The sequence below is a fragment of the Notolabrus celidotus genome, chromosome 16, assembly GCF_009762535.1.
Source record: "Notolabrus celidotus isolate fNotCel1 chromosome 16, fNotCel1.pri, whole genome shotgun sequence".
Classification (NCBI taxonomy): Eukaryota; Metazoa; Chordata; class Actinopteri; order Labriformes; family Labridae; genus Notolabrus; species Notolabrus celidotus.
The window spans coordinates 8,054,600-8,072,324 of NC_048287.1; the positions used below are offsets into that span (position 1 = coordinate 8,054,600).

Consider the following 17,725-nt stretch of genomic DNA (forward strand, 5'->3'; position numbering starts at 1 on the left):
ATATGCTGATTATTGACAGGTACCTCATACAACCACACGTCAAGCATAAATTTAACTATTCCTTTAAAAATTAGCCAGTTTCCACCCAGCCAGATGGTAGTTTGGCAGATTTTTTTATGTAGGCTGAGCTAAATTCACTGAGAAATACAGAATGTAAAACTTCCAAGGCATCCATGAGCTCTAACATGGCAAGATCGGCCACATAAAGAGAGTCTCACAGCCAAAAAGATATCATTGATCACAATGAACCCACATTTCAGCTTTGTGTAATCGTCATCAAACCTCTGAACAATCAAAAAGAATTCAGGAAAAGGTCAGGGGAAGAAATCCTTCAGTGAGAGGGTAACATCCAGAAAAATACATACTCGTAAAGCAGATCAATTATTAACTGCAGGATCTAATATTGCAGTGCTCGAGTGTCAGGGTTAGGATTTTTCTACTGTCTTGACTGCTGAGAGATTTAACCGCTTGTACTGACACATAAGGGAGACAGGATTCTCCATTTAATGGTTGGACTTTCTTGTCAAAACCAGAACTCTAAGTGAAACCACCAGCGTTACTACTAGTCTCAAACTTTCCTCAGGCATTAAAGCATTCTGCCTTTATGCAGTCCTGTCTTCGACTCCTGCCATACTCATACCAAGCATCACTGTATATGAGATTTGAGGATAGTTATTACAAGGAAGAACTAAGCCATTACAAGAAAGCCCTACAGTACTCTCTAGAAGAAGAGAAGCAGTAAAAGACTTCTCAGTCAGATAAGATGCACGCAGCAGTACAAACTGTGAGCCCAGTATAATTTTCCAGTTACAGCCAGTTACAATCAAGCAGCCTTTTACTGGGAGAACAGCTCTGACTCACAATGAGAGGGTTTCTCGATGAGCAAGCACAGCACGCTCTTTCCCCCGAGTGCTTTGATGTGTTCTTTATTTTCCCCGAGCAGACATGTAGAGCACGACAGCACTGTGATTCTTAATTCCCCTTTCTCCCTCTGCTGGAATATAATACTGAATGTTAATATGGCTCAATGCAAAGTGGCCTCATGGACTCACAGATAATACAAACCTTAGTGCCTGTGATCAGTTGATGGATTTACATTTGAGGTTTGGGAAATTATCATACTGATAAGTGACCCTAAGAATACTCTAATTTGATTAATCCAAGAGGTTGTTTTTTGGTGTTAACAAGATTGTTCTGTTGAAGAAAACTTGTTGTCTAAGTATTTCAGTGAGTTACAACATGAAACATTGGTCTCTTTGGTAGACTTTATCCAGTACATCTTAAAATAAGACTGCAATAGAGACCAAAGTGTCCCATTTCAGGGTCTGTCTCCTTTGAAATAAACAAGATGCATTACATCTAACAAGTCTCTTTTTTTCTGCACCAAAATAGTCTGTTTGTACCTCCTCAAACAATACATATGAGCCTTAAAAACTAGATTCATACTGTGACTTTCTGTGGGTCACCTCCCTGGTTAAGGTAGGTCAGATATGGGGCAATAAATTTTGTCTTTAGTTTGAGGAAATTTATATAATTTAATGGATGTTATTAAGTTGGACTAGGAAGTGAAAAGATGACTTACTCGTCTAACTGTGGTTAGAGGGTGCACACATGTATCATGTTGTGTAAAATTCAGTGTGTAGGATGCAACCTTAATACCTGGTGCGACCAGTACATCAGTACAAACTGCAAAGAGAGATCATCTATTGTGTTGCTCAAATCATGCTAGATACATAGAGAGTCGGACCAGTCTAACAGCGATACTTCTTAATCCTTTTCTCCCTCATCAGATCATAATCATGCATTTAAAGAAAATGGTGGTGGACTATTAAGTAAGAAAACATTGTGGCATGCTGGTTTGATGGGAAAGACTCCTCAAGACATCCTTAAGACGGCAAGAGACCAGCGGAGGGGGATGGCACAAGTCTCTGCAAATGTGTTAAGTGCAGTTGGTCTATCCATACCTCACAACTATCAACTTTAATGTAGGCTGAGCTCAACTACCATATGTGGAAATGGCAAAGAAGAGAAAACAGCTGGTGGTAAAAAGAGCTACACTTCTGCATAAAACTGCACATTGCTGAACACAATGGAAGTTTTAATGTAGGGACACAGTGTAAGCCTTTCTCCCTTCAAAAACATGTGTGAAACATATGTTTCACAGTTATGTTTAATTTATGTTGAGAATATTTAACTTTTTCTGAGAATGTATGCTAAAATATGGGGTAAGCTCGGCCATCAGTTTGACCCAGAGATGTCTGCAGCATGAACATAAACCAACAGTTGGCCAAAATGTCATATTAGTCACGATACGCTCAGACCAGATGAAATAAAGATGTCCCTCTGGGAATGAACGGAGCTATCATCCAATAATATGTCCGTTCATTAATTCTACTTTTCAATTGTGAGAGGAACATTTATCATCTGATTTTCCTAGAAGAGGCATGATCCCAGTTCAACCAAGTTCAGTTCTCTGAACAATATTAGATAAGTTGTCACATGATGGCTGATGTTTTTAAGATAATGTTTCAGTCAATGAATCCAAACTCTGCTAACCACACAGACCATTAAACTGCAAAAAACTTCAACCCTGAGCCCTGCGCAAAAGTTGTTCATTAACTTTTACTACAAATAGGAACCACAACCTTAAGATTTTGCATTCCACACAATATATTGCCTTCCAGATACTTAATGATTACTGTTGAATACACCTGGCCATGAGCATGGTTGTAAATCCTTAAATAATCAGTACTAGCTGTATTCTTTGGAAATCATACATAAGGTCTTAAAGTGCAAACCGAATTCCAAAAGGTTGCTGGGTAAATTGTTGGTGAAAACAGCATTTGATTGTTTGCAAATCATTCACACCCTGTATTTAATTGAAAATATACAAGATATCCAGCCAGCAGCACATTTAAAAACAGTTGAAAAGTTGTGTAATGTTCAGAAACAACACCCGGAGGAACATCTCTCAACTAATGAGGTAGTCACACGGCTGGGTATAAAAAGGACACTCCAGAGAGGCTGAGTCTCTCAGAAGGAAAGATGGGAAGAGGTTCACCACTCTGTGAGAGACTGCGTGAGCCAATACTTAAACCTTAAAGACAGTGTCACAACTTATTTGGCATTAGGATTGTATAGCTCTGTGTCTTTAAGAATCAGGATATGATGGGAATAAGATCATCAGATAATTTGAACATGGGGGACTCACCATGACTGTTGCAGCGAGATGTCTCCACTATCCGGTTGTCCTGGTCGTAGCAAACCATGGCCTGGTAACGATAACCCTGGCCACACTCCTTGATGTCGCCTTGGACCTTCATGCCCAGTTGACCCTCCACTCGTCCACCCTCAGGTAGGACACAGTCTGACCAGTTCCCTACAGGCTGGGCGTTGTATTTGTTGCACGGACAGTACTGGGTCTCACTCAGCGGGTACATTTGGTTGTTTTTGCACTGGTCACGCTTTTTGCTTTTCCCTGCAGAAAATACGGGCAGAAAACACAAATAGTGATAACCTAAGAACTGGCCATTTTGTGATAACTGGTCCTCAAGAGAAAACACAGGTTTCACATTTCAGCTGTTTAAGGGCTGTCAGTAGAAGAATGCCTAGACTGAGTTTTTCCCAGATAAACATTGGGAATTTAAATAAAGACAACTTGACAAATAAGTAATTTATTCAAAACTGTTTTTGTTTTACATCTACTGACCTTACTGTAAAGGTTAATTTTATCTGGGAGTCAAGTTAAAGTCTGTCTCTCACCGATCAGCATCCTCTTACGGGTCCTGACGCCCACACAATCGGCTGAGCAGGGAGAAAACTTGGACCAGCTGCTGAGTTGACAGTCTTCCTGGCAGGGCAGCTGGCAGGGTTGTGTGAGAGGCGGCATGGAGCTGGCAAACTTAAGACAAGCCTCAACATCTGCCTGCCCACCATCCCGCTTCCGGCATGAGACCGCTACAAGGAAATGGAAGGTTGGAGTTTCATAAAGAGGACATATGCAGGAATGCAAATCTGTATGTATTTTTTTAATGCCAATCTCTTTATAAAGAATAAAAATCCCCTTAACTGTGTCTAAAACAAAAGGACTGAAGGCACAAACATTTAGAAAATAAATATTGACAGGAAAGAACACAGTGATGCAATCCCAGCACCAGTCTGTGGGGGCAATACAGAGCACAAACATGAACACTCACACACCTTATGGCCTCCTAATTGATTGAGTGTTTGAGAGTTTATTTTGGCATGATGTAGAGTACACCAATATGAGACCTCCGCAATCACCTTGGTGGTCCCTACTGGTGAATATGTAATGTAATGACGTCAAGGTCCACAGTTGGGTATGTAGGCAAGATGACACACAGACACAGACACAGACACAGACACACACACACACACACACACACACACACACACACACACACACACACACACACACACACACACACACACACACACACACACACACACACACACACACACACACACACACACACACGGGAAATATCGGACTGTAAGATGGCTTTGGCCTTCTGCTGGTAGTATTGAGTGAGGGGGTGAATAGTAAGAGGTCTGTATTGAATTGTGTCTCTCCAGCTCAGAGTATACTATTACAGGTAATGGTGCTTAATGACAAGAACCTCCCAAGATGGAGGAGCAGGATGCTCTTCATTGGAATCAGATAATGGCATCAGTCTCTGACACTCTAATAGAAGTCTGAGTGTGTGTGTTTGTCCTGAAGTCAGCTGTCTGCCTCTTACTCAGGCCACTGGTGTTAGTGCTACTCTCAGTGAACAGAATGAAATCGGTGGGACAGAGATCGTCCTGCCGTTGTTAAACAGGGACTAAAATGATGGTCCTTAACTGAGAGTGATGCAGCTGGAATTACTCTTTGAGATCTGTGAAACTTTGATACGGATTTCTGGAGAGTAATGCCTGCTGTGATGGGTTGCACATACTTTAAGATTGCACCAAAATATTTTCAGATCTGTCATGAGAATGTATATCAAGGTATCATTAATGCTATGCAGACTGGCAGTCTCTTGGTTCTGCTGCCTCTTTGTTTCGTTAGTTTGCCCACCATATTTGAAGAAACTCCAGTGTATTGCTTCCACTGTAAAACTGAATCTCCTGACATTTAAGCCTGTACTTCATTCAGCTCTGTTGCTGTTGTTGAACTCAGAGGGTTAGATTTGTTGCACTTATTCTTACCATTTACAACTCTCTTCCCAGTCCCACATCATTTACAGATAGATCATAGTTATAAGCACCCCTCAGGTTCTACTTTGATGCCAACTCCCTTGTTCCAGGCTGCAGGTTCCCAGATCCCCACCCTAACCACCACAGCTCTGTCTTTAGCCATTTCCTGATGACTGCTCATGGTTATGTTGTTTTCCTTCTCTTCTCTCTCTGTTTAACTCATGTGTTTCATATACAGTGTGTGTATGTGTGTGTATGTGAATGTGGCTGTCCTCACCCCGAATCTGAATGCCTGGCCCGCAGGTCTCCTGAGCTCCAGGGCTGTCCTGGCGAACTGACCATGGGACCAGCTGACATCTTCGCCACTTGTGGGTTTTCCATCTAAAAAAAAGAAATGGTGTAAGAATCAGCAGGGAGTGGAACTCAGATACAAGGAGGGTGGCTGCAAGTTTGAGTCCCTGGACCAGATGTGAAACAACAATAAAGTAAAATTTCTTGCCAGCAAACCCTTGAGGATGAAATGTTTATTGTGTCTTTTTTCCATTTTATGGGTAAAAATCAGCCACTCAAGTGGAGTGGTACTCAAATTGACCGCTGGGCCAAATGACAAGTCTGTATAGGGCTAGGCAATATGGCCTGAAAATAAACCACTGAGTTGGCATTTAGATTCTTTGTAGTTTTTTTTTTATCTGCCAGCTGACAAATATAGCCTATCAAGACTGGAAGGATAATCTTTTTTTTTTCTTGAATGGGAATTGTTGTGTTAAAACAATGTGTGCATTGTCGGTCTCTGGGTCTGCACTGTTAAGGTGCCAGTACCGAAAAGGCTACATGACTTGATGAACGTGCTTTCACTTTTAATGCTCTGCTAAAACATGTTTGGGTCAGATGGGTTGGGTTTGTTTATGCCATAATGAGGAGATGTGTATGTAAGAAATATAGGACCATTATAGCCAATCTGGCAGGGGTCTGGTCCTAAATGAACCCATTTGTATCTGCATGCTGTTGGTTATCCTTAAAGGGCTAAATCTCTCAAAAGTCTTAAAATATCTTTAAACTTAATTATTAAAAAAAAGGAAAACAGTTTCCTTGTTCTGCAAAACAATCAAAACTTACTCATACCTTATTTTTGTAACTGCATCTATGAGGTTCTAAGAGAGTCATGTGAGCAGATGTTAAAGTTAAATACTGTATGTTAAGCACAAGTTACCTGTATCCTTGACAGACAGATGGTGCATCACACTCTCTCTCCTGGGTCAACACTTCAGGACAATCTTGACCACCGTTGGCTGGTGACTGGATGACGATACGTTTCCTGTACTGCTTCTTCTTGGTGTTACCATCTGAGCAAAAACACAAGAATACACACATACATTTACACCTTCAGCTGAATAATGTAAATAATCTAGCAACTGAGAGGGAAGATCAAACTGAATTCAAACTGCAAGCAGTATTGACACATTCGGGCAAAACAGGGTGCGATGCATGTCAGGGTTTGGTGTAAGTGACTATGTGTTGTAACTGTTGTAGCTACGCTGCCTTTTCCAATGAAAGGACATTCCTAAAGGCTCCAAATTGTTATGGTTTGCCCTCATCACGAAGTCACATGACAGTGTGGATTCTTTGTAAACCTATCAAATCATGTCAAGCAAGTCTCGCTTTTGCCAATAGGTGCATGGCACTTAGTCAAAATTCCCCAAAATGCATAAAGATGCATTCAAAAAGGGATATTACATGTAAAGTTTGAGGCTGTTTGGACCCGTTATGTCTGAGTAACAGTAACTTTCTGTTGTATGGCAAGACCACTTATTTTTTTGAAGTTATATTTTTGGGGGCTATTTTGCATTTATGCATAGGACAGCTGAAGAGAGACAGGAAATGCAGGGAACAGAGAGTAGGAAAAGACATGCAGCAAATAGTCGTGGCCGGGAGTTGAACCGGCGACCCCTGCAATGAGGATTGTAGCCATTGAATGTGGGGTGCTGAGACCGCTAGGCCACCAGTGCCCCTATACCACATTTAAAAGCCGCCATGGCTGCACCCATTGAATTTTGTAGACAAGCCTAAGAACATTTTTTCTCAAAGTGCTTTCTGGCTGTACAAAAAATATAAAAGTGGACTGTATGAACCCTGTTGGAGAAATTAACCAAAGTGTTGCCCCAGAAAATGGCTGAAAAAATCACCGTTGTCAAACTTTTCCGCTGCTTTGACAGTACAGAAGCCAAATGATATTTCATCATTTAGGTCTCTCCTAGCTGCAAACCAACCTTGAAGCAGATTGGGTGAATGCTGTATGAGTGTAAACTAAAAGGACCCCTGGAAATTGCCAAAAAAAAAAAGTGATTTGGCCATTTCTTCCTCATAGAGCGGGAAACGTTAGAAAAAATCTGTCATGAGCTAACACAATCGGTGCTCAAGCCCTAATAAACTTTGCCTTGATCCCAGCAGAGCAAGGATGTGAATAATGTAGGTATCATTTGTGTGGTCTTTTCCTAAATTTAGTCTGAGTGTATTTCAGTCCAGTTCTGTAATGCATCTATTCGCTCACCATCTGCTGAATCTGACCACTTCAAGGAGAGGCTAATACAATTAAGTGAAATATTGAATACCATCCCAACAACTGCTCTGTGGTATCCGATACATCTCCATGGGTGGTGGAGGTTATTGACTTTACAGGAAGTCTGCATCTATATCTGGACAATCATATCACATTGCTGTTCTCTCAAGGCCAAAGTCACAGAGATTGCTGTTGAAGGATCATTTATCAAGGGCTGAGATGATACCGATTACAGAATATAGTGACACTTTATCTCATCGTAAAAGGCTAAATGGAAATGCTACAAACCGTACTCTAGGTACAGATCCTGAACTGAAGTTGTTTATCCAGTTAAAGGTCATAATCCTGACATTAAGAATGGAAGAACATGTTTCTCATCATGTGATTTTTGCCATAACCGCGCAGCTCCACAGTGATCTCCCATTTTCTATGAGGTAAGATTACTGGTTTGTGGAGTCAGGTGGCTTTGATGGGAGCAATGTAAAATAGTTTTACAGTTAAAAAATGCATCTTAATCTTTAAGAAGCTCCATCTCGGTAATGTTGTCAGACACTTAGAAGAACAATCTGAGGACAGGAACAAAAAAGAAACTCTTAGTAGATGCTCGCTGCATTTGCCTGTAACGACTCGACCGAAGCTATTGCAGCCTGCTGGATAAAACAATCTACTGGAGTGATTCCACAACTTTTAAATATGCTTTAAATATGTAAAATGTGCTCCAGGTTTAAAAATACCCAAGGTACTGTTTAACACTGCGGCATTTAGCCCATGTGACATATCGTGTGTAATGAATATAACAAAAAAACGTAGCTACCTGCTCGACATGTTGATGGACAGGGGCTCCAGTCGCTGTAGGGGGTGACAATGCAGTCTCTCTTGCATGGCAGTAAGCAGGGCCTGACGGTGTCTGGGCGCAGACTCTCCGGACACCTGAAGGTACATCATTGAAATGCTCAGACACACACACATACGAAGTACCCTTGAAAATCTGAGAGAGATGTGCTGGATCAGAGCCAGAGGGACCACGCTGGGAGTTCATGCAGAGGTTCCTAATGTGCCTGATTTAGCACAGGATTTGGGTTGAGACTGGGACTGAGAGTGTGTGAGTGTGTGTGTACAATTCCCCGTTCAAAACAAAGCTGTGAAAAAAGGAAACCTTGAATCTATAATTAGGGTTTATTTGATTTTTGTTCAGTTTATTATTAGACCAGTTAAAGAACAAGGAAAGAGAGGAGGCAGGGGGGAAAGAAGGGAGAGAAGGATTCAAGGACAGAAGAAAGGTGGTGAAGAAAGCAAGGAAAGACTGATAAAAGACAGTGCCTGAGGGCATAGGTTTAAAATACCAGAATTCCCCTTTAACCTTTTCCCAGATCATAAAATCCCCTGCCAATAGAAAAGTAAGGATGTCAGGAAATTATCTCTGCACATAATTCCCGTGGCAGCTCACCAATTAAAATTCAACAAGAGAAGAATCTCATTCAGACACAAATACGAAATACGAATTATTGCACCCGTATTGGAGAAAAGGATGTCAGAGCTCAACATTGTTTTTACCACATTTGATCCATAAACAGCACATCCATATTTATCTATCATTTTTGCAATCATACTAATGCATCTGAAAGTGCCAATTCCACTTTGTGTTTGGTGGTCACATCTCGGCCACAGCTGGTGCTGCTACTGAAAGTGGAAGCCCCTCTCTCCACTGATGTGAAAGTGTGTCCCAAGGCAGCGGGTTCACCGCTCAGCATGTAACAGTGGGTTCAGGAGTAAAAGCGAGATGAATTTCCATACGCAGCATGGGGGCTGGCGGGGTTTGCCTGCGCAGTGCTGCTGTGCTGCCAGAATAATGCTCTTGTTGTGTTGAATAAATAAATAGATAATTCATGTTCCCAGCAGATGCCTTCGGGAGGGAAACAGACCCTGATGCTGAAACAGTGGCCCAGCAGCTCATCAGCTCATCAGCTAACACCTCCTCCAGACAGCAGCAACACACGGACCAGGAGACTAAACGACAAAACATGCTGAGTGCAAAAAATAAACTCAGCCAAAAAACTGAAGCTGCCTTTTAATAAGAATAAGTAAAAGCGTTAATAATTTCAACAGATGAAAGACAACTTACAGTAACTACGTCCCAACAGCTGTGTTCACACGTGCACAAAATTTCCATAATATGTCCCAAATTTTTTGGGTGTGCTGCATGTGTAGACGTAAACAGCTGAAATTTTCATACTCACTGTACCTGATTTACCTGCCAGCCCCCCTAGTAAAACTTAAACATGATGTCAAGGTGAGCTGATGTGAGGACTCAGCTGGAAATATTCGGGAAAATTCACAACAAGGGAACATGGGGGTGATGATGTTGATATCATGTGAGCTGTACAAGCCAGTCAAAGAGCAATACGTAACAGGATGATTAAAAACATCCAAGGCTGAAGAGGATGAATCACTGAAGATTTCTAAAAATCCGTCTGTTCACACAACGCACTGATATGAATGCCAAATCTGTCATCATAGTGTAGCTCTCTGTTGCTTCATGTAACATCAAGTTGACACTCATCCATGTCTTTGAGGGAAGTGAGGGAAGAAAAACTTTGGAAACTTTTGGGTACAGCTTTGGAAAATTTTGAGGAAATTCACTTTAGTAAATTATAGTGAATTAGAACCAGTATGCAGATACTGTAACCAGCTTCCTAGCCTAGCAACACACTGCTAAAGATGTAGTTTGAAAATGGAGAAATGAGCATAAGTAGATGTTTGGCCTACTTCTTCATTTAATAGCCATCGACTCTTATTATCTGACAAAAGAAAAAGAAACCTGTTCCACAACCAGCATGTTCTGACCTGCACAACACAGCCTATAGCAATATTCAATTTTAAAACTTTGAAATAATGATGCATTCTTGTCTCAAATTCATGAACAGTTTCTATGCATTAGGAATAATTCAGGGTCTTACTTCTTTGGAGGAACCTGGCCCACATTGACCCGCACACAGATGACTTTGCGGGTTTGCATCCCCACTGAGCAGGATACGTCGTCACCGCGTGCTCGGCCTACAGATGTGTTGGTGGCAGGGATGGAGGAGTCCTCTATGCACTGTCCCCACGCGCCCGTCTGCCAGTGGTACACGGTGCAGGGATGGTCGTTGCAGTTCCTTACCTCCTGCAGAGCGCTAACGTTGGGACATTGGATTCCACCTGAGAAATGTAACAAATCACAGTGTGAGTGTTTTAGCTGCACGGAAGAAAGAAAGAAATACAACAAAACTGATACAGAAAGTTGTTAGGAGTGCCGGGTCGAAATGGGTACATAAAAATAACTGGAGACAAGTACAAATCCAAGGGAGCCAAAAAAGTAAGATTAGCAAAAATGACTGCCTTCATTTGGCAGAGAGAGACACTAAGGAGAAAAAAAAGTGTTGTACTCTGGGTGATTCACCAAGACGTCCATTTGCGATGCACACTGGTGCATGCCAACACAACAGTTGGAATGTGTTCTTGCCAGAATGCACAGGCATCAGGTGTCGGTCTGATCACGGGTCTATGTTATATCACAGATTCTCCATCAGTCCACATCACATCATATGAATAAGTCTTCGGAGTCTTCTACTTGTTTCCACCCCACTCAAAGGAAGTTCTGAAATGCTATCATGTTGCATCTTCTCCAGTACAGTGGGGAGATTTTGTATCCCCATATATATCTGTATATCTGTAGGCATCACAATCTTTGTGTCTGTCTTGTAAGATAATACTGAGGCTTGCTCAGTCGGGCTTAGGGTCACAGGCCTCTCCAGGAGCTGAGTAACGTTCCTACTTTTCAATGTAATGCACTCTACCTATTCCAGGGACACAGATATAATGACAGGGCTGGCCTTGTTGGGTTATTCAACTCATTTGTCCTCATATCTGGCCTTGTTTACCAGACAGTTTCCACAACGCATGCCTCTAACTTTAGCATCATTTAAAAGGATAAATACCACGTCAGAGGGATGGTCTGACAGAAATGACTGGTGAAGCACTTCTCATTGATTAGGTTTCACAACCTACAAGCAATTAGATCGCCTGAGTCTCCTGTATCCGAGAATCAGGTTTGTCATACCTCCACCACAAAGACCATCATTCATGTTTCAAACAAACTTTAGTTGGCTATCAATGTCATCACAAACAACTATTTAAGCTGGTTAAGTTTGACATTTCAAACCCTGACTTGAATGTTTCCGGTTGTTTTTTTATCCTATTAAAGCCTCCTCACGTCTCTCACCCTGTTATTACATTTTCCATGTGTGTATATTCACCTCTCTCCTCTTTTGGAAGTTTTTTGGCCCACTCTCACACGTTTTCTTTGATTATTTGGCCTCTGCCTCATCACACTTCCTCAAGTTTGTGCTCTTTTAAAGATGCAAAGACTTATTATTATTTCTGTGTTTAGACATAACCTTTGCTAGCAGTTTGACATCTTGTTTTGGACTGCTCTGCATATTAAGGGTGCCCTTAAGTCAATTGTGCGTGAACCAGGATAATACTCAATCAGGATTTCCACTTGATTACCAAATAACCAACAAGTGGCACACTCATGTAAATATGAACACCTCCTTAGAGGGACGTTACTCTGCAGAGAGTGGGCACATAGTAAAGGAAAAGGCTAACTCTGAAAGACAGAGAAAGAAAACAGAGATCATGGGGAATTACTAAATAAAGTGCTGAGTAAAAGTCTCTGATCAAAAGTAATGGTGGTAAACAAAGGATGGAAACAAGAATATTACATTACTACTTTAAAACTTTCAAAGTTTAAACATTGAAGCTAGAATTTAAAATATCAAAGTTGAACTTCTCATGAAGCATTCACAGAAATCTGAAAAGTGATTAACATTAATAACTACGAAGAAACCGAGTTTTAAAAGAAGCTCAATCTGCTTTTAGGACCATTTCTAAAAACTGCTTTATCTCACATTTGAACATTTCTGGAAAATGTTCATGGGTGCTTGTTTATGAGCCGGACTAATGATTGGCCATTTGTCCTGTCAGAGGCGGGGCTTACTGTGAAAGTTATATGTACAAGATGCGGTTTTTATATCTTTATTGTCACCTAAATAGTGAGCTGCTTCAAATACATCCATGTGACCAACACATCAGTTGGAAGATGGTTCTCAAAAATGCATTGCAGAACAGACTAGCATCGCCACTTGTTAACGCGTCTCTCATCATTAGGTCCTAATTATGCATTTGAAGAAAACAGTTGCATATTAAGTAAATAATCTTTGTGGAGTGCTGCTTCGATTGAAAAGACTCCTCGGTTTAAGCTTAAAGTGACAAGCGGAGGGAGCTGGAGCAAGTCTTTACCTCACAACTAGCAAAGCTACTGTAGGCTGTGCTTCTAGTATTAAAAGGTACAGTGCACAGTATTTAAAGATACAGTGTGTAGCATTTAAAGATACAGTGTGTAGTATTTAAAGCCATGTTTCAGCGTCATAGAACGGACAAACTATTAAAATATGTGTTTTTGTATTTAGTGAGGGTCGGTCTTAAATGCAAGAGTTGAGAGTAAACAAAGAAGAAGAGTGTAGTTGATGTTTTGCCCAAAATAATTTGTATTGATAGATGTTTTTATTGGTAAAATATTGACAATGGAGGATCATACTTATCAAACATCACAGGAGCTTCTTGTCCTTGACAGCCACTGTTGCTTCATTGATGGGAGGTGTTAGCAAGGGAGTGTTTCAATCTAGAATGTGACCACTAATTATCTCTAGATATTGGCGTTTCTTTACACGGTAGCTTTAAAAAGATTGTTCACATAGGTTAAAAAAACGTTTTGCCACACTACTGAAGCTCATTTAGATTTATGTGGCCAGTTTCTTTAAAAATTGAATTACTGCTTTCAGAATCAGATATTATCCTTTGAAACACTCTTAACTATTTTCTTTCTTTAAATGTCCAAACAAAGGCAAAAATGGATGCAGGTCGGCCAGCGGTGAGGCTTTAAACCATGTAGAGGGTCTCTGGGGGACGGGGTTCAACCATGAGGTTCAACAAAGAAGAGATAAGCCAGGGAGGCAATGTGTGCACACAAAGACAGAAACCTGAGTGTGGACGCAGGTGGGGTGTGTGCATCATGTGACCCTCTTCACCGTGAAACCTTGTCATTAGTAGCTGCCATCACCTTGGAAGAGGAGACCCCCCAGAAGGTCAGCCATTAGTGTTCCAGAAGTCACAGAATGACATCTTCAAGTCAGAGATGAAGCGTCTGAGGCAGACAGGAGACAGAGCCCCTGAGAGATGAAAATGGCTGACCTGTGTGTAACAGCACAGGGAGAACGTCCTTCGCATGGTCATTAATAAAATATATATATTATTGGATTTCATCAGGGCAGTCATTCATCAAGCCTGCAGCTCATTAACACATAGAGGGACACCATTACCGCTGCACGGGTTAATGAAATAGTCAATTGATAAATATTTAAGAGTCATCAAGGCCTGTTTGAAAAATGCACCGCTCAAATAGCTGCTATCATTTCCGCTCATGTAAACTATTCCCTAACAGACTCCTTTGTATAATCATCATCACTGTGTTCACATATTTACTGTGAGGATTATTTACCCAACACGACCTTGTCAGCCGGTAATCCCTTCTGTCATCCCTACTGTTTGTCTTGACCCGAATAATTAGCTTACGCGCCGCCTTGCTACTTCTATCATTGTGCAGTGTGAGTGTGTCGACTTGATTATGCAGCTAAATGTTAATTGAAAAGAGTCCGTCGGTGATGTGCAGAGAGCTCAGAGTGTCATGGAGCACTGAGGTGCATCTGTAAGTTTAAAGCCGTCACTCATCACTGTTGGATCGGCTGCCTTGTCAAACAAATAGACTTAACACTAGGGTATTCTTATTTACAAGTCTATTTAAGGTCTTCCGTCTTGTAAAGTTCAGATGGTACCAAAAAGCAAAGTACGTGAACTCAACCTTCAGTCTCAGGAACTCTACTGGCTAGATCCAGAGGTCAGAACTGAGCTGGGGAAATGGTATTTCGGGCATTTTCAACTGGGTGGACTGTCATTGGAGGCTTTCAAGGTGATTCTGCATGCTTTACCTTTTTCCTTTTGGAAGCCTGATAAATTTATGATTGTGGTTAATGAACACAAGTTTGTGCTGTTTTCGCTTGTTATTTTTTGTCTTTATTAGGTTATGTATCTTATTTTATGTTTGAATGTATGTTTGTCAAACTTTGCTAACTGTTCTGCTGCCCGTCTTGGCCAGGAATCTCTTGAAAAAGCCTTGTGGCTCCTAATAGAGACTTATGATACACAGATGTTGGTGTGATCCCTGTGCGTTTCTTGGTTCCAGCTCGTTTGAAGGACCTACCAAAACAAGGCCTGAACCTGAAGCCAGGCTCTGCCGTCCTAAGGACGATGCTGCAGGACACACCCATCTGGAGGCTCATTCAAATTTCCCCTCTCTTAGAAAATACATTTCACTGCTCAGCTTTTCCTCTACTCTTTGTTGATTTATTCAGTACAACTTTGAAAGTTTCTCTTAAATGTTCTTTTGGTTGTGAAGGAAAGTCATGGCTCTTTTCTCTTCCCAAAGACGAAGTGAGGAGTCTTTATGTTTTCAGGACAACAACGTAGCTGTTTGTGCTCGGCACTTGACTGATGACTCTTTTGTAAACAAAGGCCAGCAACGGGATTTAGTCTCTAGGGTTACTGAAACCTGGGACTGTTCATCTATAAAGACCTCTAATGAAGGCTCAAACCACAAGCTGTAAGTAACATAACAGAGGATAATGTACTGATAGCAGAAGTATTTTAATAGTGATAAATGGGGAGCTAAGTGGGCGCTAATGGTGAGCCTTAGACGTTTCCTGTTTCGGACTAACTTTCAGGTTGTTTCATGACTACAAAGCTTGAAAAAGAAGTAACATCTACAATCTGTGTGTAACTTTATATCACTATGAGGGTTCTCATGGATGCCAGTTTAAGATGTATGAGAAGTCTGTTGAACTGCAAATCATGAAAAGCAACTCTACAGGCGTCTCAGACTGATATTAAAAGGGGAAAATGAGTAAAGTATGTCTCCCTTAATGGTTTATGATGAGTTAAGTTGTGTAAGTTGTGTTTCAGAGATTCACTTATGTTATAGGACAGTTAAAAAAACACTGGAAATATATTTTAGGAGAAAGTCGAGATGACATGCACCAAAGGCCGGCAGACGTCAACCTGCAGGTACGAACACCAATACGAATACATAAAGTATGAAAAATGCTCTACAAATAAAATTATTATTATTATAACTTAAATGCCGATGTGCTAGAATAATACATTTATAATTCAATGTCACTCTGTTTTTAATGGCAATCTCTGATTCAAAATATAAAAATTAAACTCTAAACATTAAAATCAGATCAATATGAGCCTCAAAAATTCAATGTGTTGCGCATATACGGTAAGCAAGGGTATTTTTCAGTCTAGTGATTGTATTTCCTGGTAGGACTGGTAGGTGATCTCAGTTTTGCTCTGTCAGAATAACAAGGTTTGACATATTGACATTTGTTTTTCTTTTCTTCTGTTTCATTTAGTTTTCTGTAATGCAGCACTTCTTTGTCCACGTCATAGAAGAAGAAAGGAACCAGCATGATGTCTTTAACTTGCGTGACAATTTTTCTGACATAGGATCCGTTAAGAGAGTGACAATGACGTCTGTTCTGATGGAGAGGGGAGGGTTAGCTCAAGGAAAATGATGACTAAAAGGTCAAACCCAGCAGCTCTTCTGTACAGTCATCAATCACACAGCTGTTGTTTGTTCTAAGATGAAAAAAAGACTCACTCTTGTATGGTCTGACTTAACAAAAAGTTTCAGTAGAAGAAAATTAGATAAATATATTAAAGATTATGTACAGTGAGATGAATATCACACAATGTTGTGTGCAACATGTTGAGCGTCCTCAGCGGTAAAATGGCATTTGTTTTATCAATTTAAATTCCTCAATTTTCCAGGTCAGTTTTATCTATCCTGCACAGACATCCCCCAAGCTGGAGTCTAAGATATCTCAGGCCAGAACCAGATCAGATATGAGCATATTGTTAATAATGTTTGGGTCAAATCTGATCCAGGTTTTCCGTTTTCGACCCCTGAGGACCTGTGGTGTAAATCCCATGCAGACAGCTCTTCTGTGTACACTGAGTTTGACTTTGGGGATGGAAATCAATAACACTGTTTTATTTAATCTGTAATAAGAAATCTGAAACGTGTGGATGGAGACAAATAAAATGTTTCCACTGTTTTCATGAGTGTGACCTGAAACCTGTGAGGAGGTGGAAGCTGTAGCTGATGCATGAGGACAAGGATTTTAAAACGGGGTGTATAGACCTGAACATATATGCATTATAGAGCCTATAGCACCAAACAAATACGATGAAACTCCCTGGTCTTCATTTCACAAGAAGACTGGTTCTCTCCTTACACATCCTCTCAACCACTCGTCTGTGCTCCATCATAAAACACATTCTGTATGCTGAAGTCCAACCAGGCTCACTTTGCTTAAGCTGATGGCCTGCAGAGAGAGGTCTGAGTGACTTTAGTCAGGACTCCCACCATCAACCAGTCCGTCTCTATGCTGAGTTGTTATCATCCATCTAAAACTCCGACAGAGTCTGCCTGCTAACTGCTGGGAAAGCCAATAAACACGTGGCAGCATGTTTCCTGCAGCCTGCATCGAGCTCTGCATGGACGTCCTCTTGCAGCCCAGCACGGACGTTGGAGTAGGAGCATCCATTATGTATGAGGTGTCTCCTTACTCCAGCCTGGATGCTGCGTTATTGTGAATATGCCAGAGACAGCATGTCACGCAATGTGGTCCAGGAGACGACTGCGAGAGCTGTTAAAATGGTAGCGGGAAGTTAAAGATAAAATTCTGATCTGCTGCCAGGCTACACGCTAACCATCTGTGCTGCCTCCCGTTTCTTCTCATTACGAGG

The 17,725-nt window shown here is 41.1% G+C and overlaps 1 protein-coding gene across 1 annotated transcript in view; it reads right to left on the reverse strand.

Moving 5' to 3' along the window:
- Positions 1–17,725, reverse strand: part of thsd7aa (thrombospondin, type I, domain containing 7Aa) — a 184,857-nt gene that overhangs the window by 38,773 nt on the left and 128,359 nt on the right. The window contains exons 8-13 of the mRNA XM_034704208.1: positions 10,714–10,954; positions 8,571–8,686; positions 6,410–6,542; positions 5,477–5,580; positions 3,763–3,957; positions 3,212–3,478 (exon numbers count right to left, since the gene is read on the reverse strand). Coding sequence (XP_034560099.1) covers positions 3,212–3,478; positions 3,763–3,957; positions 5,477–5,580; positions 6,410–6,542; positions 8,571–8,686; positions 10,714–10,954 — 1,056 coding nt within the window. The remainder of the gene's footprint in view (positions 1–3,211; positions 3,479–3,762; positions 3,958–5,476; positions 5,581–6,409; positions 6,543–8,570; positions 8,687–10,713; positions 10,955–17,725) is intronic.